Here is a 26,808-nt window from a genome sequence, read left to right as displayed (position 1 = left end):
TGTTTGATAAGAGTCAGAGAGGGTGGTACACTGGAAATAGAGGTCTACAGGAAACCTAACTGAGGGGACCTCAGACGCTATGTTTAATTAATACTATGTTGAAATAAAGTGTATGATTTTACTTCTGGTCTGGAGACAAGCGATTATTTTGGACACCAGGAGTGCGCTGCCTTCACATTACAGTTTGGCTCTCAGCATTCCCCCTAGTGGTGGACCCGGGCGGCTGCACCTGGGTCACAACGTTTGTAGGGTAAGATACCACTTTTCTTTACCTTGTTTTAATGTTTTAATGTGGAGGAATGTTATGGAAGTCCATTGGAAAAAGCTTAAGAGCAGGGTCCGGGGCAGAGGGCACCTGGGCCACCCAACATTTACAGTGAGCGAGACATGACTCATAATGATCAATGATTGGTATTGGAGCCCGCAAAACATTTCATTTCTAAAAGAAGCTTAAGCCGCTGGAGCTCTTTTTTTCCTTGAAATTTGTGGATATATTGTTTAACTATAGGAAACCTACCCACACAGACCAGTACCTGCTGTTTGACTTCCACCATCCACTAGATCACAAACTGGTGGTCATCAAAACTCTACATCACAGAGCAGACAAAATCCCCACCAGCACAGAGTTTAAGCTGAAAGTGAGGGAACATCTCAGAGGGGACCTAAAGACACGTGGGTATCCAGATTGGGCTTTTGTGGAAAAAAAGCAATAACACCAAGAATACAGGTGAAAGTAGAAAACAGAATAGGAGAAAAAACTTGGGCCTCCCATACGTAGCTGGGGTGTCGGAAAAACTTAGAAGGATTTTTAATAAACACCACATCCCTATCTGCTTTAAATCAAGCAACACAGTGAGTCAGCAACTAGTTCACCCCAAAAGCCCCAACCCCAAAGCACAATAAGAGTAACATTGTTTATGCAGTGCAGTGAAGAATGCTCTGATTTGTATGCATGGGAAACCAAAGACCAGATATGGGATGACTTTGATGTAGTTGGTCATCTTAAATATATTGCAATATATGGACAAACAATCCCTGTTTTGTTTAAAGGGTAAGGCATTTTTCAGTAGCAGTATGCACAAAATGTCTCTGTCTTAAATATATTGATAGTGGATTGAGTGCAGAGGACTCTTGTATTTGACTATATGTATTTTGTGGTCACCGCCTCATTGCACCCCCGCCTAATGGTTTTAAAAATTAGTGGTGAGCACAACTTTCCCTTGTTATATATATATATATATATATATATATATATATATATATATATATATATAGTGAATGAAGTACCCCCTCTTGTAAAATATAAGCATATTATAAGTTACCAAGGAGTTTCATGACCATATTAAAACAAGAGTCCGAAGGCCGAGTGTTTTTATACAGGTCATGGAACTCCGAGGTAACTTCTAATATCCTCATATTTTGCAACTGGGGGTACTTTATTGTAATACACAAGTTTCAGCCAGTCATGTGACAGAAATGACATCAGAACTCACGGTTTATTACTGATGACATCAGAACACACCTTTTATAAGGATATCATTTACAAGATTTTCATAGCTTTTGTGTTTTATATATATAATACACAAAAGCCATGACTATCGTGTAAATTATATCCTTATAAACTTTGAGTTCTGATGTCATTAGTAATAAAGGGTGAGTTCTGATGTCATTTCTGTCACATGACTCACTGAAACTTGTGTATTATAATAAATAAAGTACCCCCAGTTGCAAAATATGAGGATATTAAAAGTTTCCTCGGCCTCGTGTTTTTATATGGTTATGAAACTCCTGGTAACATAATATTCTTATGATTTACAAGAGGCGGGTACTTAATTCACTATCTATTTATATAGTAAGCGCAGAGCCTATGAGGGTACAGATAAGGCATAGGTGGGCGGGGATAGAGCAGAGGGCGTGTGAGGCGCGGGAGGAGCCTATGCGCTGACAGAGCTAGAGCCGGTCGGTCAGTCTGGTGGTGTCATCGGTCTGGAGTTGATCCATTAGCAGCCGGGCAGGAGGGACATACAAACCCAGTGACTGGAACTCATCGCGTCGCATGCGGCTGACGCAGCGAGGATTTCTATCTCGGCGGCACATTCCCCGCATACGCTCGGTGACACACACAGTCTGCTGGAAGAGCTGCACCCATTGCCCAAAAGAGCTCCAGTGTGTGCATTTGGCAGCTACACGCAGTGCCCAGGAGAAATACACTTGAGGGGTTGCAGAAATACACTAGAGGCGATCTGCTTCGGTGCTACTAGATCTGTGGGCCTGAATTCACTGCTTCCAACTGGCTCCTTCCCGGGCACTTAGTCCTGCGCCTCCTCACTGGCAGCCTGGCAATCTGCCTTCATGCACCCGCAGCATGTCTGGCAAGCACTACAAGGGTCCTGAGGTCAGCTGCTGCATCAAGTACTTCATATTCGGCTTCAATGTCATCTTCTGGGTGAGTGGATTTAGCTCCTTGCCATCTGCCTCCTTTATCCCTAGCCACTGGCACACACAGCCTCTGCCCTCTCACTACTGTGTGCCATTGTGTGCTGCTGCTGCTGCTGCTCCAGGGATTCACTCTGCTGTCTAATACATATATCACATGCTCATCTACACAAGCTCCCATTTAGCTAATGGTTTTACCTTGGTCCTGTTTAGCTTTATCAGAAGGATCAGATGAAACTGACATTATCTTATTGGAGTGACCACTTGGGCATTTGCAGCTGAGTATAAACAGGGAAGGATTATGTACCTGGCTAATAGGTTTAGTAAGAAGGATGTAGCTTCACTGTAACGATAATATAGTGAGTACCCCCTCTTGTAAATTATAAGGATATTTTAAGTTACTGAAGAGTTCCATGACCATTTGTTTTTATACAGGTCATGGAACTTTATTTATAATACTACAAAAATGTTAGTGAGTCATGTGACAAAAATGACATCACTACGCACCGTTTATAACTGATGACGTCACTGATCACCATTTAGAAGGATATCATTTACAAGATATTCATGGCTTTTTCTGTATTATAATAATATTAACAACAGTATGGGGCCATTCTTAAAACTCCAAGAGCCAAAGTCAATACAGTCCGTGATGTTGTTGGCCAGACGCTCTTCTGCAACTTCATTGATGGTTTATCAAGGTCTGTACTTGGGACAGACCCATTCGTGACTCTCATCGTGTTGATCTGTATTTCCCAGGATCCCAATAATAACCTAAGACTTGGAGATTTAGCCCAACAACATTGGGGGGTTTCCAAATAGCCCATACTTGATCTATAACAAGCAGACAGACACATTTTTAACTTAAAGTGATACTGACACTAAAACATTGATCTTGAAAATATGAATGTAGATTAAAAGCTTCCTATAGTTCACGTTAATCATTTTTCACTGATTGGGCTGCTTTTGTTAGTAATTGTTACTTAGGGGCAGATTTATCAAGGGTGGAAGTGAAAATACAAATCTTTATATTTGTAATTCGAGGTCATTTTAGTGTACTTCGACTAGGGAATAGCCCAAATTCAAATTTTAAAACATATTTGATATCGAAATTTATCATGTACTGTTTCTTTAAAAATTTGACCGACTATTCGCCATCTAAAACCTGCCGAATTGCTGTTTTAGCCTATGCGGGACCTCCTAGAACCTATTTGGAGTCATTCTTTGGAAAATACTTTGATTCGAATCGAACAATCAAATACAGCCTATTCACCCAAAGTTAAAAAACTCGATTTTTGATTTTTTTTGATAAATTTCGGTTGGTCTTTTTTTATTAGAATTTCGACCCTTGATAAATCTGCCCGGGCAGATTCGGGGAGATTTAGTCACATGGCGACTAATCACCTGATTTCTAGTGTCATTATCTCTTTAATTAAATAATGTGACCTACACTTGTTAATATGATGATATGCAAAAGAGTCTGTTCGGCTTTAACAAATACAATCTTATGTTGTGAGGGTGGGACACACACACACATCTGGTTTGCAGAACTCCAGTTGGACAGCCCCCAGTCAGTGTATATGAGCAGAATTTAAGTTGAGAAGATTTTAAAGACATTTGGTTATGGAGCTGTATCATATTACATTGGGTAATAAGTACTAGTTGCTGAAAAAAAGCAACTATGGATAAAATGTCATTTATTACAGGTATGGGATCCTTTATCCAGATAGCTCCAAATTACAAGAAGGCCATCTCCCATAGACTCCATTTTAATCGAATAATTCCGATTTTTAATAATTATTTCCTTCTTCTCTGAAATAAAAAAACAGTATATTGTAATTGATTCTAACTAAAATATAATTAATACTTATTGGGGTTATTTATCAAAGGTCGAATGTTGTATACCTCAAATGAACTCAAAACTGGAATGGTATCTAATTTTAGAAAAAAACTTGAATGGTCCTGAAACCTGAAAACTCAATCAATTGAGTTTTCTGTGGAAAAAAAATCGAATCCATCGAATTATTTGTGTTTTAGACAAAGCCCTCAGCATTCTGGATACCCGGTCTACCAGGATACCTGTATTATCATTTAGAAAACATTTGCCTCTTTGCTAATGATCTAATACCAGGTGGGGTTTGACCTTTTCCCGGAGACCTAACTTATCTTAGTAATAACATAATTTGCACGTGATACCTGCTTATAATATATACAGTATTTCAAAATCATACACTGGTCTTGTTAAAAGAAACCTTAATTATTGTTTTCTTAATGCCAGAAAGTAACCCAGAAGCTTTCGATAGCTCTGTTAATGACAATTATACTCTAGACAAGACCTGTATTACTTTGACTGCAGTGAGAATCAGCTAGCACTACAGCAATTATTATGAAGAATTTAAAAAATCCTTAATTGCAGGATTTAGCCAAATACTAAACCAAATTGAAACAGTAATGTCCACATTCAGAGCACAATGAACAAAACGTTTCCACCTGTCAAGAAAAATTTGTTAACGTAGGACTTGGCACTATGGGGCATTTTTATCCACCTGTTTCCTTTTTGTTCAGATAGCTACTAAAGGTTTGACCAAATCTGTTACAGGTATGGGAATTGATACACAGAAACTTTAAACCATATAATTGAGGAGAGCACATAAGGACACTTAAGCTCCCCATAGACGTGACGATTCTTCTTGCCGAACGACCGATTTTTAGGGAAGCCCGACCAATCCTACGAAATTATTGTGCGGTTAGTGGGATTCGAACGATCGTACATGATTTTTCGGCCGACATTTGTCAGGAAATTGATCGGCCAGGTCAAAAAATCTTTGTCGGCCCCAGTGCAATCTATGTTTGCAGGGCCAAGCAGGCAGCTCCCCTTTGTTTTCCTGGCAAATTGGTCTTTTTAGTTGATGGTAAATTCGCACGATCGTACGATCGTTCTGAGAAGAATGTGGTCTCACGATCAGGATCTGATCTTTTAAAAATCTCAACATCTATGGCCAGCTTTAAGGCATGTTAAGTAATTAAGTAGTCTTGAACAAAAGCACTGTAGCAGCAATCCGTTAACCAGAAGCTTCCGAATTATTGGAAGCAATCTTGCATAGATTTTAGTTAAATAATGTAAAAATGATTTCCTTTTTCTCTCTAATAATACCTTGCACTTTATTACTAATTTGTATTTTTAGAGAGCCAACATATTGCGCAGCGATGCCTTGATCCTAACTAAGATAAAATGAATCCTTATTGGAGGCAAAACAATCCTGTTAGATTTAATTAATATTTAAATGTTTTTTATAGACAAGGTATGATGATCCAAATTGTGTAAAGATCCCTTATCCAAAGAGCCTATACCTGTAATTGCAATAAGTATTGCCAACTGACCTAACCCTCAATGAATCCTGGATTATGGGAGAACTAAATATAATCACTGGGAGGTGCCACAATATTATGCACCCCCTTACTTTTAAAGCTCATTTATATCAATCTTCTTCCCCTTGTGTTGTCTCTTCTCTGGGCCTAGGCAGGCGCATATGCAGTAACAGATTGACACTGTAAATTGAAAAGGCTGGCTTATTACATTGAAGTTCTACTGCACATGTGTCTGCCTGGACCTGAATGCAGAGAAGACGAGTATTTCCTACAGAAATACCTCCGTTTTTAGCAAACAGGAGCACCAGCCTGTGGAAACCCCAAGTATAATCACTGGAGGTGTGCCTAAAATGTTAGCACCCGTCGGTTATTATACATTTAGTTTTTCTTTAAGGAGAACAAGAGGTAGAGTATAAGGCAGGTACTAAGTTTTAGGCACTGCCTACCCCTATCTGGCACTCCTCTAATTCAAAAAATGCACCAGGCAGGGGTAGGAAGTAAGTGATTAGAATCACCAATTCATACTAGCTTTCTAAAGGAGTAATCTGTGAACCAACATGTTTTCAACTATTTATGGTTCTTATACACAGGCTCTCATATGCTCATACAAGATGCAACATCTCATCTGCTTCAGTGGTTCATTTTGGACCCATCAGTACAACCTGCACTGAAAATAATAGGCTTCCACTACTCCTGCAATATTGAGCAGAGGAATCATCAAAAAGCCATCGCAAGGTGAACACTCATGTGTAAGAGCTCAAAAGCATGCTTAGAGCTGTAGTCAAACTTTCCCCAGCTCTCCAGGGCCAGCAGCCCATTTTGAAATGTAAAATAAGTTTCAAATACATATCTAACCTCAAGGAAAGTGGTAGAAAAATGGGAGAAAATGCTAATGCTATGCCGATATAGCCCTAAACCTGTCTCTATATTCTGTGTTCCTCTAATAAAGGAATGGAAGCTTTGGACAAGGAAAAGCCCTTTTCATTTAGGAGTTCCAAAAAGTTAGGCACCCCCTGGTGAATAGACCTTTTCCGACAACTAGATTATCTATCTACATGTCCCCTGAATGACCATACATGTATATATGTTTGAATAGTATAGTCAGGTTCAGATAATAGCAAGATGACTGATAAATATCAATATTCTTATTGGTACATTATATTGCATGTATAAATAGGTTTTTGTTGACGTACACAAGAGAACTAGGGGTGGCACGATGGTACAGTTATTTACTAGAACCTCAAAATTATAACCAGCTGGCCTTTTCTTTTGGAATGTCCAGATATTTCACAGTTCACATTATTTGGGGTGTTTATTTATAGATCCATAATCTTTATATGGCAGCGTATTATTTGTGTTGTCAGAGCATTGCTTGACTATATCATAGTTTATATTACTGCTCCTCCTGATGCACAGAACCTGGAGTTTTGTTTGTTTTTGCTAGAAAATTGTGTTCTGAAGGCTTAAGCTGTTTCATCATCTCCCCCACAGCCACACTAGCGTCTCATTGCTTTGCCTTATAATACATGTGCTCTTTTTCAGCTTAGTGGGGCACGCTAATAAATGCACATCTGGCAATGGTAAAATCATGTAGCGTTTATGCCGTGCACAGAAACTAGGCCTCTGCTCTTAATTAAGGCAGGAGAAGGCTCCATATTTCTCCCTGCAGAGAACAAGTGGACGAGAGTAACCAATGCTTGCATTCAGATTGGTTTTAATTATTTTATGTGCTTATTAATTTTTAATTGCATTTCATTTGAAAAGACTTTGTAATGCAGGCCAAAACTCTGCTTGATGTTTTAGGGCAATAACATACTGAGTATTTTCATCCCTGCTACCCACTGATGATCTCTTCTTATTAAAGTGAATATAAGCCCCATGCGAGAATCCCCACGGTGCTTCACAGTCATCTCACTGGGAATTGAGTGAATAAAGAAAGAGAACGATTTGACTGCAGCTACAAGTAATGGGGATAAAACGGTTTGCAGTTGTCCTTAAACACATGGCACGGGTTTTCCTATACCCCTTGCCACCCTGAGGCGGCATTCCCTTTGCACCCCCCCACTCCTGATTTGTAGTCAAAAAGCTCAAAAACGAAGAGAATGAAACTAAATAAAACAGCTTTTTTTTTTTTTACATTGCACTTGCCACAAAGTACTGAATATTTAGCTTGACTGGGTACCTCAAAAACTATGGGTGGTGAGAAAAACTTGTAGACTAGTAGTGGTCTGAAAGAAGTAGGGTTTTTTAAAATGTACTTAAATGTGTAATTTCATTAAATAAAACATTTCCATCAAAAGATCCTGTAATTTAGATTTACTTCTTTGTTGAACCATTACTAGTCATTTTTTTCAGTTCTAAAATCTCTGGCACTGAATTTTAAGCAGCCACATAAATCCTCTGCAGTAATTAGTGGGTATGTTGTAACTAGTATGGAAATAAATGGCCCAGTTCTGTTGGATACGATGGCAGGGAACAATATATTGAAGCCACATGTTTTTCGATCATAGGAATGTAAAATTTTACAAGCATATATTTTCCCTTAAACCGAACTTAAAATATAATATGCAGTGGGTATGAGTGACCTACCATGTCTTACTTTTCCTTCCAAGCAATACATATCATTTAGTGCAAATAGGGATGCACCAAATCCCAGATTCGTACCAGAATTCTTAAAGGGATACTGTCATGGGAAAACAATTTTTTTTTTCAAAATGAATCTGTTAATAGTGCTGCTCCAGCAGAATTCTGCACTGAAATCCATTTCTCAAAAGAGCAAACAGATTTTTTTATATTCAATTTTGAAATCTGACATGGGGCTATACATTTTGTCAATTTCCCAGCTGCCCCTGGTCATGTGACTTGTGCCTGCACTTTAGGAGAGAAATGCTTTCTGGCAGGCTGCTGTTTTTCCTTTTCAATGTAACTGAATGTGTCAGTGAGACATGGGCTTTTACAATTGAGTGTTGTTCTTAGATCTACCAGGCAGCTGTTATCTTGTGTTAGGGAGCTGCTATCTGGTTACCTTCCCATTGTTCTTTTGTTTGGCTGCTGTGGGGGAAAGGGAGGGGGTGATATCACTCCAACTTGCAGTACAGCAGTAAAGAGTGATTGAAGTTTATCAGAGCACAAGTCACATGACTTGGGGCAGCTGGGAAATTGACAATATGTCTTAGCCCCATTTCAGATTTCAAAATTGAATATAAAAAATCTGTTTGCTCTTTTGAGAAATGGATTTCAGTGCAGAATTCTGCTGGAGCAGCACTATTAACTGATTCATTTTGAAAACATTTTTTTTTCCCATGACAGTATCCCTTTAAGAATGCTAACCTATTTTGGCAGCATTTTAAGTGTCTTGATTAACTGAATCCGAACCCTTTTAATCACATGACTTTAGATTGCTGAATGATGGCAAGTGCTGATTTTATTTGGTTTGCCAATTTTTTCCAGGATTTCGGAAAAGGGAATGCTGTTGTTATCTGTAAATGAACATCAAATATAAAATACTCACATACATTTAAAATACTCACATAGATACAAATGTTCTGGTTAGTCTTTCTTACACTGTCTTTAAGAACATTTGGTAAAGTCAGATTTTGCAGCAGGCCAAGTTGGGCTAAGCCAATTGTTTAACCTAGGAGCACGCAATCATATCATAACAGTGGTCTACACACCTGAGGGGTCGAAGATTAGATTATTAAACTAATGAGGCCTTTGATAGGGCAAGCCTGCCCTGTAAATATTGGGTAATACTGTGGAGCAGGTCTTTGTTTTGGGCCAACATAGTTTTGATGTTCCTTTCATCATAATTTGGGATCAATAATGGGATAATCGTAATTTTCCTCTTAAGTTCTTGTAACCTGGTTCTCTCTCCATATCACCATATCTTTATCATGTTCTTCTAATGTGCTTGTCTGTCCAATATATTTTGTTTTTCTTCTCCATATACAGTTCCTTATTGTTATATTTCCTTCTACCGCATATTAACCATAAGGGTTATATTGTTGATTTGCGTGTCCTTCTTCACCATCCTTCCTTCTGAAAAGCTGCTCCTTACTAGCATGTACCATATTTATCTTAAATATCTTTATCTCTGTTTTCATTCCTCTCCATATTTAAACATCAACCATTCTGTTTTTAGTGATACACCCAACTATTCTTGAAAAAGTTATTTGTTTCTGTTTTATGTATCACTGTTGATGTCATATAGGCAACTCTCTATAAAAATAAAATTAGGTTTTTTGCTCCGTTATTTGATTTTGGGATGCACCGAATCCACTATTTTGGATTCGGCCGAACGTGCGAATCATTCGCGAAAGAGTCGGCCGACAACCGGACCGAATCCGAACCCTAATTTTCATATGCATCAAGGTATTGCAAAATATATTAATATATATTTGCATATGCAAATTAGGGGTGGGAAGAGGAAAACAATTTTTACTTCCTTGTTTTGTGACAAAAAGTCACGGTCGTATTTTTAAAGAGACAGTACAAAATATATTACACATTTTCAAATTTTTTTCAAATTTTATTCGAATATGTACCCTTAGTCAAAGTATACTAAAAAAAATAGCTCGAAATTCAAATTTAAAAATTCAAATTTTCACTTTGACCCTTGATAAATCTGCCCCTTAGGGTGTTATTTATCAAAGGTCAAGTTGATTTTTACCCTAAAAATTTGAATTTTCAGTATATTTTTCAGTCAAAACTCAAATTTTTGGGTTAAAAATAAAACTCAAATTTATTATACCCCGAGATTTATTATACCCCGAAGCTGGAAATAGCTTTAATCCGAAAATTCCTCAGCTAAAACCTGTCGAGGTCATGTAGAAGTCAATGGCAGAGGTCCCTTGAACCATTTGAAGATGTTTGTAGCCTTCATGATGTTTGAGTTTTTTCTGTGTACGTTTCACTCGAAAACTCAATTAATTTGATTGATTAAAGTTTTCTTTTCACCGAAAACTCAATTGATTCGAGTATTTGAGTTTTTCACCCCAACTACACTGCTTCAAGTTTTTTCCATTCGAGTTTATTCGAGGTATAAAAAAAAACTCACAAACCTCTAAAACTCGACCTTGGATAAATAACCCCCTTAATGGAGAAAAGTTAGGCACCCCCAAGCGATCGAATGTACTTATCGAAGAAAACTGCACCGGACTGGGATTCTTCCACCGAGCACCACGGATCGATCGTCTTTCGGCTTCTTCAATTTCCCTGCGGAGACGCATGCGCAGTAGAACGAAATAGCCGACTTTCAGGTAAGTACATGCGATCACTTGGTGGTGCCTAACTTTTGGCACCACAAAGTTAAAAGAGCTTTCCTTTCCTTTAAGATGCTTCCTTTTTGGTACTTGCTAGGTAGATAATTAGATTACCAATATGCATCCCCTCCCTTCACCCTTTCTTGTGATTGTTTTGTTAGTAGGAGTCCATTATGAAGGTGGTTTATTTGTGCACGTAATTTAATTATCTACCCTGCAAGCACCAGACGTGAAGCAGCTTTAACTTTATTGGTTTCCCTATTTTAACTCAACAAATACTAAAAACCATAGATTTTTTTGTAATGAAAACAATAGGCAAAAGGTATGCACAGCACTAGCCCTATTCATTGCACTTTGACTCAAACAAGCTAAAAAAAACTTATGAACCTGGTAAAATACAGCCAGAATGTATAGGTGTGGTTCTAGAATTTGTCTAATGTAATCGAGTTCATTTGGGAGATATATTTCACTTCACAGTTTTGGGTGGAGCACTTAAGATCAATAATTACTTCATATGTAAGGAATGCTGCTTATCTTTTTCCTCATAATATCCCTTGTATCCACTATGACTAAGCCATAGATATCCGGTCTCATACTAACGCCCAACATAACCTACAAGACAGTAAATGGCAATAATCATCATGATTTACTGGATTATTTGAATTATTTGCATCAAACAGGGTTTTTACAATAACCAGTTACAGAATAAAAGTAGAATCAGGGAGCCCTGCTCACAAGAGCTCGCAATTAAATGAAAATTGAATCTATTCTAAATCATTTGTATCAGGACCTCATTAAACATTGTTGTGGATGCTTAAAGCAGTCCATACACAGTCTGATTCTAGCTGCAAATTTGGCTTTGCCAGACCAGATCAGTAGTTTATTTGATATTACCATATATACTTGAGTATAAGCCGAGTTTTTCAGCATCTTTTAATCATTCCTATACCAACAGTTCACTTGGGGAGAGACTGCAATATCACACAGCGCCCTCTGTTGGTTATATGAAAGAATAACAGTGCGCCCTCTGTTGCTTATATGAAAGAATAAAAGTGACTGCAAAATCACACAGCGCCATCTGTTGGTTATATGAAAGAATAATAGTGACTGCAATATCACACAGCGCCTTCTGTTGGTTATATCAAAGAATAACAGTGCGCCCTCTGTTGGTTATATGAAAGAATAACAGTGACTGCAATATCACACAGCGCCCTCTGTTGGTTATATGAAGGATTAACAGTGATGGCAATATCAAACAGCGCCCTCTGTTGGTTATATGAAAGATTAACAGTAATGGCAATATCACACAGCACCCTCTGCACATGGTAGTGGGACAGTGGGACAATGCACACAGTAATCGGTTTGGAAATTCTCTGTCACCATCAACTTTGCAAAGAAGTCCGGTTGATCGCTGGTGGGGTCGCTTTGGCAGAATGTGCGCTGCTGGGAGACAGGGCTGTAGTTGTGTCTAGGCTTATACTAGAGTCAATAAGTTTTCCCAGTTTTCGTAGGTAAAATTAGGTACCTCAGCTTATACTCGGGTCGGCTTATATACGAGTGTATACGGTAGATGTATCAGCCTAAACCGATGACTTACTTAACATCCTCATCAACTTATAGTCAAACCCTGATTTTATGTCCCCTCAATTTTTTTTTTTGCATTTTTTGTTTTGCTTTGCAGTGATTTCAGTGCATTCCCAGATTTCAAATTAGGTTTTTTGCCTGTGTAACTAATATTAACATATTAATTGCTCTTTGCTGCTTGTAAGTCTGATACACCAATAAAGCTCCAGAGCAGGATCAGACTGTGGGCAATGTTCCCTCTAAGGTGTGCGCTTGTGCCAGCACACGCATATTGCGGTGTGCACAAAGGATTTGTATTAATTCTGACATGAGCACACAGTTTTTTAAAACTGCGCACAAAAGTTTAAAATGTCTGCATAAAAGAATTGGTTTACACACGTAGCTGAGAAGGAATTAGAGGGACCATTGCTGGTGGGACACCAGGAAAAAAAACCTGGTGGGTCCCACTGACCTAGAACTGATCCCCACTCTGGGTACTATACCCATGCCTCCATCCTGGCTAGGGTTGCCACCTTTTAACAAAATTTCCACCGGCCAGGAAGGGGACGGGGACAGGAACAAAAGGGTGGGACGTGACGTCAAAGGGGGTGGGTCGTGATGTCAAAGGCGGCGGAGCCATGGCACACGATTGGCCAGAAGCCGGCAAAAAAGGTAAGTTTTGACCAGACTGGGGGCAGGCCACGGGCTTTTGTTAGGTGTATTACAAATTTACCGGCAGCTACATTGCCGGTAAATTTGTAATACCGGCCCCAGCTTTGGCATGTGTTTTACCGGCTAGGCGGTAAAATACCGGCCGGGTGGCAACCCTAAACCTGGCCCTGGTCTCGGCAGCAACAACATAAGATAAGGTTCCCACCGGGGTGGGGTTGTAGCCGAGATGGGGGCCCAGAAGCTGAGGGGGTATGCAGCAGGAGATTTCACTGGCACTCAAGGCAGATCCAAGCAGGTACTAGCACTTGCTAAGTTTATTTGCAGAAGTGCAACATTTCAGGTCATGCTTTGTCAAGCATTTGCAGGGTTGCAGCAGGGGCAAAGGGGGTGTGCAGGCCCCTTAGGTGGCAACCACCAAGGACCCTGGTCCCCCAGTCCGATGCTGCTCCAGAGTGTAGGTTCATAGTCGTAGTACTTAGATAAATATCCATAGCAATACTTGGCAATGGCACCTATATCACTACATGTGATAATATATTATATGTATGCGAACACAGTGCAGAGTGAAAAGTAAATTTTTTGGATGCAAATTGTAATGTTTTGCATGCATATTTCACCATGAAAAAGACATTAGCGCTTGTAAATGCCTTTCATATCTCCATTAATATCTGATTATAATCAGAGATATTTCGTTTTCATTTAATACCATTCTCACTTTCTTCTTCCTCAACTGCATTGTTATCTTGCCCTGATTATTAATGTAAAAAAGCTAAAATAAAAGCACCACATTAAGAGCAGCAACTGGACCACTTAAGTTGATATATAGCAGTTCTTGCCCCAGGGTTGCAACACGGGGGGGAGGGGGGGCACTGGGCACCTACCTCTTCTGTCTGCTTTCCCTTAGTTTTGGTCCATCTGCAAGTGTGGGATTCTGTGTGTGGTGGTGGGGGGAGTTGGTTTGGCCGTGGACACCCTCAACCTTAAGTCTGGCACTGTCTCAACCTGAAAGCCAGCCATGTGATTGCCATGTGATTGGCAGAAACCAGGTTAAGTGAAAGAAACATCACACCAATGGGACCCTTTAGCCATTACAGTGCGTTTACATATGTGCACCAACCAGGCAATCTAGTTGTCTGACTGGCTTGGCCAGTGAACTACAATGACTTCTCTGAGAAAGAACTGCTCCAGGTTAATATTTCTACAGTTACGAGCCCTTTTTTCTGCCATTCTAGTGCCCCATTGTGTCACTCTCACACTAGCCTTGTTCTGTCCCACTGCTATTTGCGAGTCAGTTATTTGGTAATTTGGTGTATTTGGAGCTGATGTCTAAGATATTTCACTCATATCTCTACTTAAATATTACAATTCATTCATAATCCTACATTGCAAATTTTGTGTACAGGCAGACTTGAGGTTTATTCAGTGTATGTGGATGGGTGCTGTGCGGGCGGTAGGAAGAATCGTTGAAATTACTGCAATTACTTCTCAGTGCAAAATTTCTGTTTACTGGACCCAGTTGGACAGCTGGAGTGAGGCGGGAGGATTGAGTGATAAGAAATATGTATGAATACAGCCAATATACCTGTAGATATAAACACAAGTGTTTCTTAAGAAGATACCATCATATCATCATACTTTTGTTGGCATCATCTGCTGCCTTTTATCTGAAAGGCTCATTAAAAGACTAATTATACCATAAAGTGAAATTAATATATTTTTAAAAAATAATTTGTATCTGTCCAACCAGCAGCTACAAATGCCATCTCTTAGCAACAAATGTTCTTTTTTATGTGATGAACCTTTTATATAAATAATGTAGAAACCCAGTGGGAGGTGATGCCTCCTGATGCTACCCTCTGCAGAGACAGCAGCAATAATATTCACAGTTGCATGAATTCTCGGTATGGGCAAACACGATATAGAGTGAATTAATAACTGGTGCTCCATTGGCATTAGAGCTGTAAGGCTGGACATCTATATATTCAGATTACTATCAGGGGAATGTAATAAAAGTCGCAAAGAGCAAAACAATTTGCACCAATAAGACTAAAATATCCACATCTCACAATGTAATATTGTTCCTTAAACTGTTATTGCATTGCGAATTTTAATTGCGCATTGCGAATTTTAATTGCGCATTGCGAATTTTAATTGCGCACTCATAAGAAGTGCTTGAAGGTGTCGTAATCTTTTGGAGCAAACATAACGACTTTTTCAGTAAGAAGTTTTATTACATTGACTGCGCATTGGCGCAAACTATAAAATTTGCAAACGGTCTTTCACTGTCGGAAGTGGTCGCTAAACAGTTATATTAAATTCGCACAAAGCAAAATTTGTTCGCACAAAGGCATAACTTTTCGCATTGCGAATATTTTTTCCGTTTGCGATTTTTATTACATTCCCCCGTATGTGTTTTATTTATGTAAAAGGAGGAAATGTCGTTTTTTTATTATGTATTATCAATACCATTAAATTATTTAAGTTGTCTATAAAAATACAAGTCCATAGGAGCTGGACTTATGCATGTTCTGCATGTGTTAATCACTACATACCTATAAGAAAACTTCTAAATTTTGTATACCCTCAAAGCGTCTTACCAATTTTGCATACTGCACCTTGCTATACCAATTGTAAACAACCCCTTTGGCATCTCAGTTATGGTATATGTCTTAACATCAGTTGCCATTTCTTTGCGGCTCTTAAAGTCAACCTTGAGCAAATGTAATTGGCACAAATATTAATTATAATTACTCTCTTGGAATGCATTCAGGAAATTGTGACAAGACAGCCTTGTCATTTAAAGAAGTTGTAAACCCAAGTATTTTAAAAGAGTGTGATTTAAAGGAACAGTTCAGTGTAAAAATGAAAACTAGGTAAATGTGAACGCCAGGGGTCTTCTGAACAGTTTGATACCCAATATGCATAGATATACCAAACTATATGGCGCACAGAGACTCCCAAATAGATATATAGCAGACAAAATTTACATGGGAAAAACTAAGTAACAAAAAACTGTGTGAAATGCAATAAAATCACTAAAATCCAATAAAACCACAAAAATCAATGTTTTTTTTCCCCCGCCTAGTGTAATCAGCGGTCAGAATCACTTTTTGAATATTTTAGCTTTGCCAAATAGGATTTACAAACAGAAACAAGTGAATAGCACAGAGCTGAAAATGCAATAAAATGGCAAAAAATGCAATAAAGTGGCTAAAAATGCACCACAATCACCAAAAATGCAATATTATCACCGAAATAACATTGTTTGGCAATAAAACATTTGTTTCAGGCAAAAAAAATGGTGATGCGGTAAGAAAAAAACCTCTCAAAATAATATTAGTGCGTATGCTTGTGCATATTTGCCAAATTGCGGGTTGTGTGCAAAAAGTAAGTGTGTGTAATAAGTGTGTGTTTGTGTGTGTGTGTGTAACACAAACGTGGATAGAGGCTGAGAATCCAGCTGGGGGAGCTGGAGAGGGCCCATTAAGAGGAGGAAGAAGCCTTTGCCCAGGGTCCAGCAACCATGCATTGATTTGAATAAGAGATTGGAATTGCAATAAGAGAGGGCCTGAATAGAAAGATGAGTAATAAAAAAGTATTAATAAAAATAAATTTGTAGCCTACAGAGCATTTATTTTTAAATGGGGTCAGTGACCCCCATTTGAAAGCTGGAAAGAGCCAGAATAAGAATAGAAATAATTAAAAAAAATAATGAAGGACAGTTGCAGAGTTGCTTAGAATTAGTTATTCTATAACATACTAAAAGTTAACTTAAAGGTGAACCACCCCTTTAAAAAAAAAAGAAAGAGAGAAGGCAAATGCAGGATCTTTTTGATCAAATAAAACAATTTAGTAGGAGCAAAGAAACAACCCAAATATACCACCATTGTTTTAAGTTGCATTAATTTGGCTGTAGCCTCGCAATAGCAGAAGAACCGCAACCTAATGTTTTGGCTCCAGAGAAGACTGTTCAGTCAGAGCAGTTGAGTCAGAGCAGATGCTGTATAACAGTACGTTGAGTAACCCATCTTTATGTTCTAATTTTGACAGCTTTTGGCACAATACTAGAAATAAAATATAATACAATTTCTAGCATTTCTATATTGTTGAGTGTTTTGAAGTACAGGCATGGGATCCCTTATCGAAAAAGCTCTGAATTAGGGAAAAGACCATCTCCCATAGACTCAATCTTAAGGTAATAATTCTAAGAGTTTTAAAAATGATTTATTTTTCTCTGTATTAATAAAAACAGTACCTTGTATACAAACTAAACTGCACAAATTCATACTGGTGGCAAAACAATCCTATTGAGTTTATTTAATGTTAAAATGTTTTTTAGGAATGGTGATCCGAATTACAGAAAGCTCCCTTATATAAAAAACCACAGGCCCCAAGCATTGCACATAAACGGTCCCATACCTGTACAATGAAAATACTGGATTCTTTTAGAACCGCACCAAAGTAAAGCTGTCACTGATATGTTTCTCTGTCAATGTATTTCACCTGCAAGGCCATGGAATAATTAAGAGCCAAAATCCTAACAAGCCTACAGTTCCAGCAGTCTGAGGTATACCAGTATAGCATGCCTGCAGTAGAATATTAGATAATTAAACTTGAATAATGGTAAAAGTACAGTTAGGGTTGCCACCTAGCCAGTATTCTACCTGCCTGGCCGGTAAAAATGATGGTTGGTCCCAATGATATTAATAGGGAAAAAAGATAAATATATAAGAAGCCCGGAATTTTTTCCCGAAAAGGTGGCAACCCTAATTACAGTGTGATGAAGTGTATATCCAGTGTTTTAATGGCATTAGTACAACATAATTGTGATGGAGTATATATCCAATTTTTGAGTGGTCATGGCAGTCCGTAAGGGGTGTTGCATCTGACGCAGTAGTGGGAGATGCATCAGTGCTGTTGCACTGCTACCAGGGGCGATCCACGGGCTGCTGTCACCTGAGGCAGCAACCCCGATGCCGCCCCGTCTCCCACTCCGCGCTTAAAGGTTTAGTGTCAGAGCTGGTCAAAGGGGGCTTCAGCGAGCGCGTACTGCGCTTTCTGCACTAGCAGAGCCGAATTTCCAGTTTAAAAAACGGAAATTTGGCTCTTAAAGTTACAGGAGGCGGCTTTTTGCCGCCGAGCACCTTGCCTCATGGTAGGAACGACCCTGACTGCTACGTGGATCAGATGCAATTGCATTGAACTTTATTAAGCTCCAGTTGCCATTATTTCTGGTGCTTGGCATGAGAGTGACATGTGTGCCCTACACTTTTGGTGCAACTGCACTACAGTGATTGGTGCAGGCTGCTGTGGGAACCCTGAAGCTACCGCCTGGTGTGGAGGTGGTTGTTCCCCAGGTTCCCTTGCCTCAGAAGGCACAATTGCTCTCAGTTTGGAACAGCAGGAAGGCAAATATACCAAAGTGCAAAGAACATGTGTTGACGAAAGCATGGATGATATGTAGTCCATCAGGGCCTTTGCACTATGGGCTTTGTACCCGCATTTGCCATGCAGTGGATTTTTGTGTGTTCCACCACACAGCAATGCAGGAGTTAATTGATCACGTAAACGCTGTGCCCTCTAAGCCAGTGATCCCCAAATTCTCAGTGGCCTCAATGCAGATACTTTTTCTGAATTCCAGACTAGGAGGCACCTTTTGGCATCCCCGGGGACTTTTTTTTATGCTTTTGTTGCTTTCCAATTCTTTTTACATTTGAATGTGGCTCATGGGTAAAAAAAAGTTTGGGGACCCCTGTTGTAAGTTGTGTGAACACGTAGTTTTAAAAAGTGCATACAAAAAAAATGCACACACAGCTGAGGAGAACTTACAGGGAACATTGCACATAAATCTGTTTTCCCCCCCCCCTGTGTTTTATCAGTGCTCAGCAGTTTTTGTGCTTCTTAGTGTTCAGATCCAAGCCAAAAGGAAGTTAACTTAAACACTGGAAAAATATTTTTTTGGGTTCAAAATGTAAAACAAAATGCAGCTTATCTGGCTGACTTCTGCTTTTTATCAAGCTTGCGTCATCCCTAATTCATGACAGCCACTCATAGATAACGTGAGCACAGCCCTGGTGCTTTCAGACCTGTCCAAGCCCTGTTTAATGTGGTGTTAGGACAAACCCATAATATAGTGGTAGGGCACTTTGTTTTGATTGTTTTTTAACCCAGTTGTTCTTATGGTATGTTATTGTGGGTTGAGGGTATTGGGCTGCTATCCCATAAATTGCCCATATTTTACATTTTATGCCACGTTAAAATTCAAGTGTAAGTGCTAAAATGCTAGATTAATGCACATTGATGCAATTTACAGTTACTTGTTCCATGCATGCTCCATTGTGCCTTCCCAGAATGCTCTGGTGAATTACAGTATGTGCAAGTGGGGTCTTACAATAATTCAACCAACAAGGGTTACAGAATCAAAATAGGTCAGAGAGTCTTCATACTAAAAGGGTGAAGACCACACCTCTGACCCATCATGCCATCAACAAGGTCCAAACAAATGGCTGGGTAAATTATAGACCATTTAACTGGCATAGCGTTAGATCTTAGCTGCTGTACGTTTTATTTTTATTACTCCATTACAAGTGACATTATAGGTAATGATAAACTCTCCAGGCTATTGTGTCCCGTGACCCCAAAACTTAGGTATAAGGTTTGGTTCACAGAAGTAACCCTGATATACTAAAATGGAGCTAGGAACGTGGTTCAATAGACCCCCAGCCTTCGCTCTTGTTCAGCATGTGTAGCACAATAAAACAAAACAGTATTTAGGATTTTTTTCACAGCCCAATGAACCCCACTTCATTTTTAATATAATTTAGGAAGGAATTATATATCTGGAAAAAGGAAGGTTTGTGGGTACATTAGCTTTGAAAACAGCTGCCATGAAAGCATTGGTTGCCTTCACAATGGCACCATTCAGCAGCTCCTCTGGCATGTGTAATGGATCCTTCCTTGAGACTTCTATTGGCTTTCCAGGTTACAACAGTAAATGTTTACAATGGAATAATACAATACAGGGACAAATGCCTTTTAATCTGACCTTCGTCTTTTATCTTCCTGCAGTGTCATGTCAAGCCATGAACCATAGTTTTGTAACTATTAAATCTATATGAATAAAATTAGCTTCTATAAAGAGGCACATTGTTTCACACTAATTAAAATCTCACAGCGGCTACATCTTTGTAAGCATGAAAGCATTTGGCATATATTACTACGGTGTTGTTAGACTCTGTTTAGAGTTCCAGCCTATAAGTGCAGTGTGTAAAGTGCAATATTGGACTCAGTTTGCCATGTTTTGTACAATGCAACAGTTTTCTCCATAATTCCAGCATAATTGCGGGCACAAGCAATTTTCACTGTATGTGTTAAAATGCGTGCAATTGGGCCACCCTACAATTCACATTTAGGATGGTGGTAAGTTCAGGGTTCCATTGCATCAACAAGTACATTTGCATGCAATTCATCAGAGCCAACAGTGGATGCATTGGTGCAAATATGTGGGTTTAAGTTTAAAGGGATACTGTCATGGGAAAAAATTGCTCTTTTGAGAAATGCAGTGCAGAATTCTGCTGGAGTAGCACTATGAACTGATGCGTTTTGCATGTTTTCCGATGACAGGATCCCTTTAAGGATTCTGTTTGGCTGCAAGTAAGTTAAAGGGTCAAGACACACAATGATTGTGTCCATTAAAAAATTTGGTGCAAGGTGCACACCACAGCATCGGGCAGCACTGACCAGTCCTATCTTTACCGCATAGGGCAGGCGGTTAGTACAGGCCCCTGTTACAACCTACATCCCCTACCGCTTCCTAATTTGGCCATCTAAATGATGTCCAAGTTAGGGGATGGGAAGGGGGACACCTCCCCACCCATTGCTTATGAATACAGCACAGCCAAATTCAGACAGCTTTCTATTCATTTCGGTAGCCGCAGACTATTTTAGTAATTTTGCAACAGTTGAAGACTGTGTACAAAGTGCAAGAAGGTGTATTTTGCCGGTTTTCATTTTGCACACTGCCTTGAGGTCCTAATATCACTCCTATTGAGTCTTTCAAAGAAATAAAGCCACACACACTATAGGAGTAATTTCTACCTGCAAGGCCAGCTGTGGTCAGCTGATTGTGCTCAAAATTGCACTTTCTACTTGTGGACGTAAATGGCCCATTATATGTACTTCAGCCAAAGTATATGATGTACATACTTGCAAAATACTGGAAATTTGAGGTGGTGATATGTTTAATGATAATGTATGGTATAGATTGGCCCATTGGCATAATGAACAAATACTGTACCAGAGGCCATTTGGCTTGTGCATGTTGTTAAAGTGCTGCAGATATTGTCTCTGTATCCATTCTACATTGCTGACATTGCAGTATAAGTCAAGGATTTCCCTACTTGAAAAATGATTCACTTAATGAGTCTTTTATTAAATGTACAGGGCTCAGAGAGGGATATCCTTCCAATCTGCTGAATCTGCAGAGTACTGTGGCTTATAAAGCCTTCCCTAACCAACACACAATAGATGCGTAACAGTCATTTAGGCACTGAAGCTATTCTAAAAGACTAGGATATTCATAACAATCATGTTTAGGTTCTTGAAATACAAACTCTATAAGATTTTCTCCTGAAGTGCAAATACAGTTTCTGTGGGATTGTAAGCAAGCCGTAGAAATATACTAATGTCTACCAATCAGAACTTCAGCCCTGCAGCCACAACAGACAACTTGAAAACAAACAGGCACTGGAAACTACATTATGTGCAGAAATCCAGAGGCTGAATGGATTATCCTTATGTTTTGCATTCAGAAATGGTAGTAAAACCACAAAGAACAAATGTTATTGTTATCACATATGTCGGTAAAGAGGAAATGTTTTTTTTTTTATTTCTTTGCACTTGCATTTGACAAATTCACAATTTTGCTTAAAAGCTCCCTGCTTGCTTTTTCACCCAACACTCCATTCTTCCTTAGGGGATTTTATATTGCTTTTCGTTGCAATTAACATTTATTTCAAACATGAAAAGGAAACGACAGTACAACAAGAGAGCATGACATAGCAGATGTGCCGCTTTGCTGAAAGCATAAGCAACTGCTCTTACTCAATCTCATAACAGCGAATGCCAATGGGAATCTTTATTTGCAGAAATGCTTGGACAGGTCTAAATGACTTACTGAAAATGTCATCATCACAATCCTTTTAGGAGACTTTCCCATGGGTCATTTTATAATTGTGCTTGCTATAGAAATGTTATAAAATCTGAAGAGGCTTTCAGGTTTGCCTTTTCTTCTCATGTAAATACACTGTATTTTCAAAATTGCATATTAATATTGATTATATTGTTTACTTGGCTATAATGGAAACCTTGTAGTCGTTTATTTAGCTTTTCAGCCGTATGTGCCATAGCCGTTATGCAGTTACTTTTAAACAGCTCACCTATCTTGAACTTTGATAGTAGGGGGTTATTTATCAAAGGTTGAGTGATACATTTTTTTTTTTTTTTACCTTGAATGACCTCAGAACTCAAAATGGTTTCTTATTTAAGAAAAAACTCAAATGGCAAAAACCAAAATATGTGAGTTTAAGTCCCGCAACCAGAAAACTTGAATTGATCAACCAGAAAACTTTTCTTCAGCCAAAACCCTCAGAAAAAAACTGGAACATCAAGCCGGATTTTAACCTCTTCATTAACTTCTACAGAACCTCGACATTTTAGGTGGTGTATTTTCAGATTCAAGATATTTTTAGGGTCGGGATATAATAAATCTCAAATATTCAAGTTTTAACCTGAAAATGTAAGTTTTGATAAAATGTTTGTCAGTCCACTTGTTTGTTTGTCATTACTCTAAGGAGCATTAAAAAGCAATACATTTTCTTATTTTGAATCAAACAAGGCAATAGTTGTGCTACTATCAAAATGAATGTGTTGTGGATTTTATGCAGAGTTGTTAAATACCGTATATACTCGAGTATAAGCCGACCCGAGTATAAGCCGAGGTACCTAATTTTACCTACGAAAACTGGGAAAACTTATTGACTCTAGTATAAGCCTAGACACAACTACAGCCCTGTCTCCCAGCAGCGCACATTCTGTCAAAGCGACCCCCCCAGCGATCAACCGGACTTCTTTGCAAAGTTGATGGTGACAGAGAATTGCCAAACGGATTACTGTGTGCATTGTCCCACTGTCCCACTACCATGTGCAGAGGGTGCTGTGTGATATTGCCATCACTGTTAATCTTTCGTATAACCAACAGAGGGCGCTGTGTGATATTGCAGTCACTGTTATTCTTTCATATAACCAACAGAGGGCGCTGTGTGATATTGCAGTCACTGTTAATCTTTCATATAACCAACAGAGGGCACTGTGTGATATTACAGTCACTGTTATTCTTCCATATAACCAACAGATGGCGCTGTGTGAAATTGCAGTCACTGTTATTCTTTCATATAACCAACAGAGGGTGCTGTGTGATATTGCAGTCACTGTTATTCTTTCATATAACCAACAGAGGGTGCACTGTTATTCTTTCATATAACCAACAGAGGGTGCTGTGTGATATTGCAGTCACTGTTATTCTTTAATATAACCAACAGAGGGCGCTGTGTGATATTGCAGTCACTGTTAATCTTTCCTATAACCAACAGAGGGCGCACTGTTATTCTTTCATACAACCAACAGATGGCGCTGTGTGATATTGCAGTCACTGTTATTCTTTCATATAACCAACAGATGGCGCTGTGTGATATTGCAGTCACTGTTATTCATTCATATAACCAACAGAGGGCGCACTGTTATTCTTTCATATAACCAACAGAGGGCATTGTGGGATATTGCAGTCTCTCCCCAAGTGAACTGTTGGTATAGCAATGATTAAAAGTGACTGCAATCTCAGCTACTCGGGTTGGGGTAGACTTTTTCAGCACATTTTGGATGCTGAAAAACTCGGCTTATACTCGGGTATATACGGTAACTTAGATTTCATAATATTTATCCAAAGCAGGTCTGGACTGAGTATTAAAATAGGCCCTGGCATTTCAGGTACACAGAGGCCCAATCAGCCTACACAGAGGTCCAAACAGCCCCCACCAGCCCACTAAATACTGACTTTCTATGGCACTTTATAGCAGCCCCTCTGGCATTTGCCAGAACCCACAGATTGCCAGTCCGGGCCTGATCCGAAGTTTAAACCCACATCTACTTCAATTTCACTCGTTTATAAACATGTCTTGTATAAAAGCCTACTGAGGACTGTAAGCTAAGTATTGACACTTTAATGTGCTGATAGAAACTAATGAATTAATTTTTTGCTGTTACAAGTTCATTTTATTTCCTAGCAGACATGCAGAAAACAGCAGAGCTCCCAGGGTTCTTCCAGCCTTATTCTGCCCAATGGGTTTTCAACCTGTATGGATGAATGATCATATACAGACTCACAAGGTGCTAGAAGAATTCTCGGCCAAAAACTGATTTTTAATTAGAATTGTAGAGGCTAAGCCTCTCCAAACCTGCCTTTGACACCTTTAAAAAAGAAAATATAAAATTTCTCTGCCTCAGACTAATATCTGCCCTGATAGAGAGCCTCTTTCCATTGTGCATGTGTTGGTAGGGGGATGTAGTTGTCAGGATTGCTGGTTATTCTGTTGGAGGAGCCAACATGATGTGTAACCACTTTCTAACATGAAGGAGGCTTGACACAAACTGCTTTTGAATACAGGTTTAATAATGAAAACTGAAATACACAGACCTCTACAGAAGTGTAAAAGAACAGACAGAGAAAGAAAGTCCATGTTCAGGCAATGGGTCAGGCAGGCTGCAAGTAAACTGTGTTTGAGGTGGGAAGCAAACAAGGCTGAAATCCAATAACAGACAAGGACTTCAAGACACAAGAATTCAGGATGCAGGAATACAATATACTAGGAACTCAGGAACATGAGCTTGATCACAGAAGAAGGGCTTAGATTACTTGGCAGGTTACACCCACAGTGGGTCAAACCAGAGTAGCAGTGGCCAGTATTCACCAGATGCCTAGTTCTAAACCAGGGACTTCCTAACAGTAGGTAATTATTACATACCACAAACTGTGTCTGCATTACAGACATACCTTTCTTAAGTAGGTAGGTAGACCAGCCTCAGCTATGGCAGCAGAGACTTCATAGCAGCAACTGTCCTCTGTTACAGCAAACCCTTCACCTTAGTTTACTTGGTGATCTTTCTGTGAATCTGGAGAGACACAGGACCTTGGTTGAACTTATGGACCCATAAGTAATGTGGCAAAATGCTGAGCCCAGCAGAGGATCACATAACTCCCATTGGTTGGACCTAAAAGGGGCGGAGATTTACAGAAAATGGGCAAAGCTTAGGGTGTTTGGAACATGGCCTAGTTTGTGACTTTTAAATGTTAAGTATGTGGTGGGGTGTGATAATCCATGCTCAACCAGGACAGGGGATCAGTATAATGTAAATGCTTATTTATCCAAATTTAGTCTTAATGCAAAATGTATAAATACCAAGAGGGAAAATTGTTTTTTTTCTTCTTACTTGGTAACAAGTTACATCACAGCACAGTCACACCAGGCTTGGCTCCACAACAGAAGAACAAATATACAGTATTATTGATTGTAAATCCCTGAAAAAAACAAAGTAGAAATATGTATAATGAAAAAATATAGTAATAGATATACAAACAGGATGGTAATGTAACTAGCGTGAGTGCAGCAAAATAAAGACTGGCTCCACCACTGTATGCTGTTGTGTATGACAATGCATTGCTGATATAGAGCATAAGATTTGCAACCACTGGAAACTGTTTTTCTCTGCATTCTGGGCATTAATTATTGATGTGAACGGCAAATTATGAAGTAATTAGGCCATGTATTGCTACGTTTAGCCTCCCCAAACAAAAAAAATTACCTCCATCTAAGTTCTCAGTGCGACTGCAGGATGACAATTTTAGAACACCTAAAGCTGCCTAGCCCTCCAGCCGTTCAATTTATTTATGTACATATTTATTTATGTATGTAACTATGTCTGTGCCCTATGCTAAGTTCCCTGATATTTGAAATCTGTTGCCAGTTGATTTGAAAAAAAATCATAAAATATAAATATGCTGTTAGAATGTACACATGATCATCTGGATTTGCGCTAATGCAGCAATGTATGCCAGTATTCCAGAAAAACAAAGCCAATATCAAAAGCTACAGAAAGCAAGGCTGAAATGTTGTAAGTGTGTAAGCATGGGACAGTCATCCAACTGGCTCCATTAGGAGATTTTTGTCTCTGTGGAACAAAGCCCATCTGTATAGCTTTATAAATGGCTGAAATCATCACTGTGATCATCCAATGACCCTGCCAAACCCAGTTCATAGACATTTGTGTTCAGTCCTTTCCAAATACTTTTAACAGAATACTGTAAGAGGTTAAAGGTAACAATGTAATATACATTGCTCTCAATGTACAGGGTAAGTTAAAACATTTTGAAAAATAATTTGTGACATTTAGGTGC

General features: G+C 39.0%; 1 protein-coding gene across 1 annotated transcript in view; it reads left to right on the top strand.

Moving 5' to 3' along the window:
- Positions 1-2,018: 2,018 nt before the first annotated feature.
- Positions 2,019-26,808, top strand: part of tspan5.L (tetraspanin 5 L homeolog) — a 58,332-nt gene continuing 33,542 nt past the window's right edge. The window contains 1 exon segment of the mRNA NM_001095967.1: positions 2,019-2,446. Within this exon segment, the coding sequence (NP_001089436.1) occupies positions 2,366-2,446 (81 nt within the window). The 5' untranslated portion in view covers positions 2,019-2,365.

Source organism: Xenopus laevis, chromosome 1L (genome assembly GCF_017654675.1).
Source record: "Xenopus laevis strain J_2021 chromosome 1L, Xenopus_laevis_v10.1, whole genome shotgun sequence".
Classification (NCBI taxonomy): domain Eukaryota; kingdom Metazoa; phylum Chordata; class Amphibia; order Anura; family Pipidae; genus Xenopus; species Xenopus laevis.
This window is presented reverse-complemented; position numbering and strand designations above follow the sequence as displayed.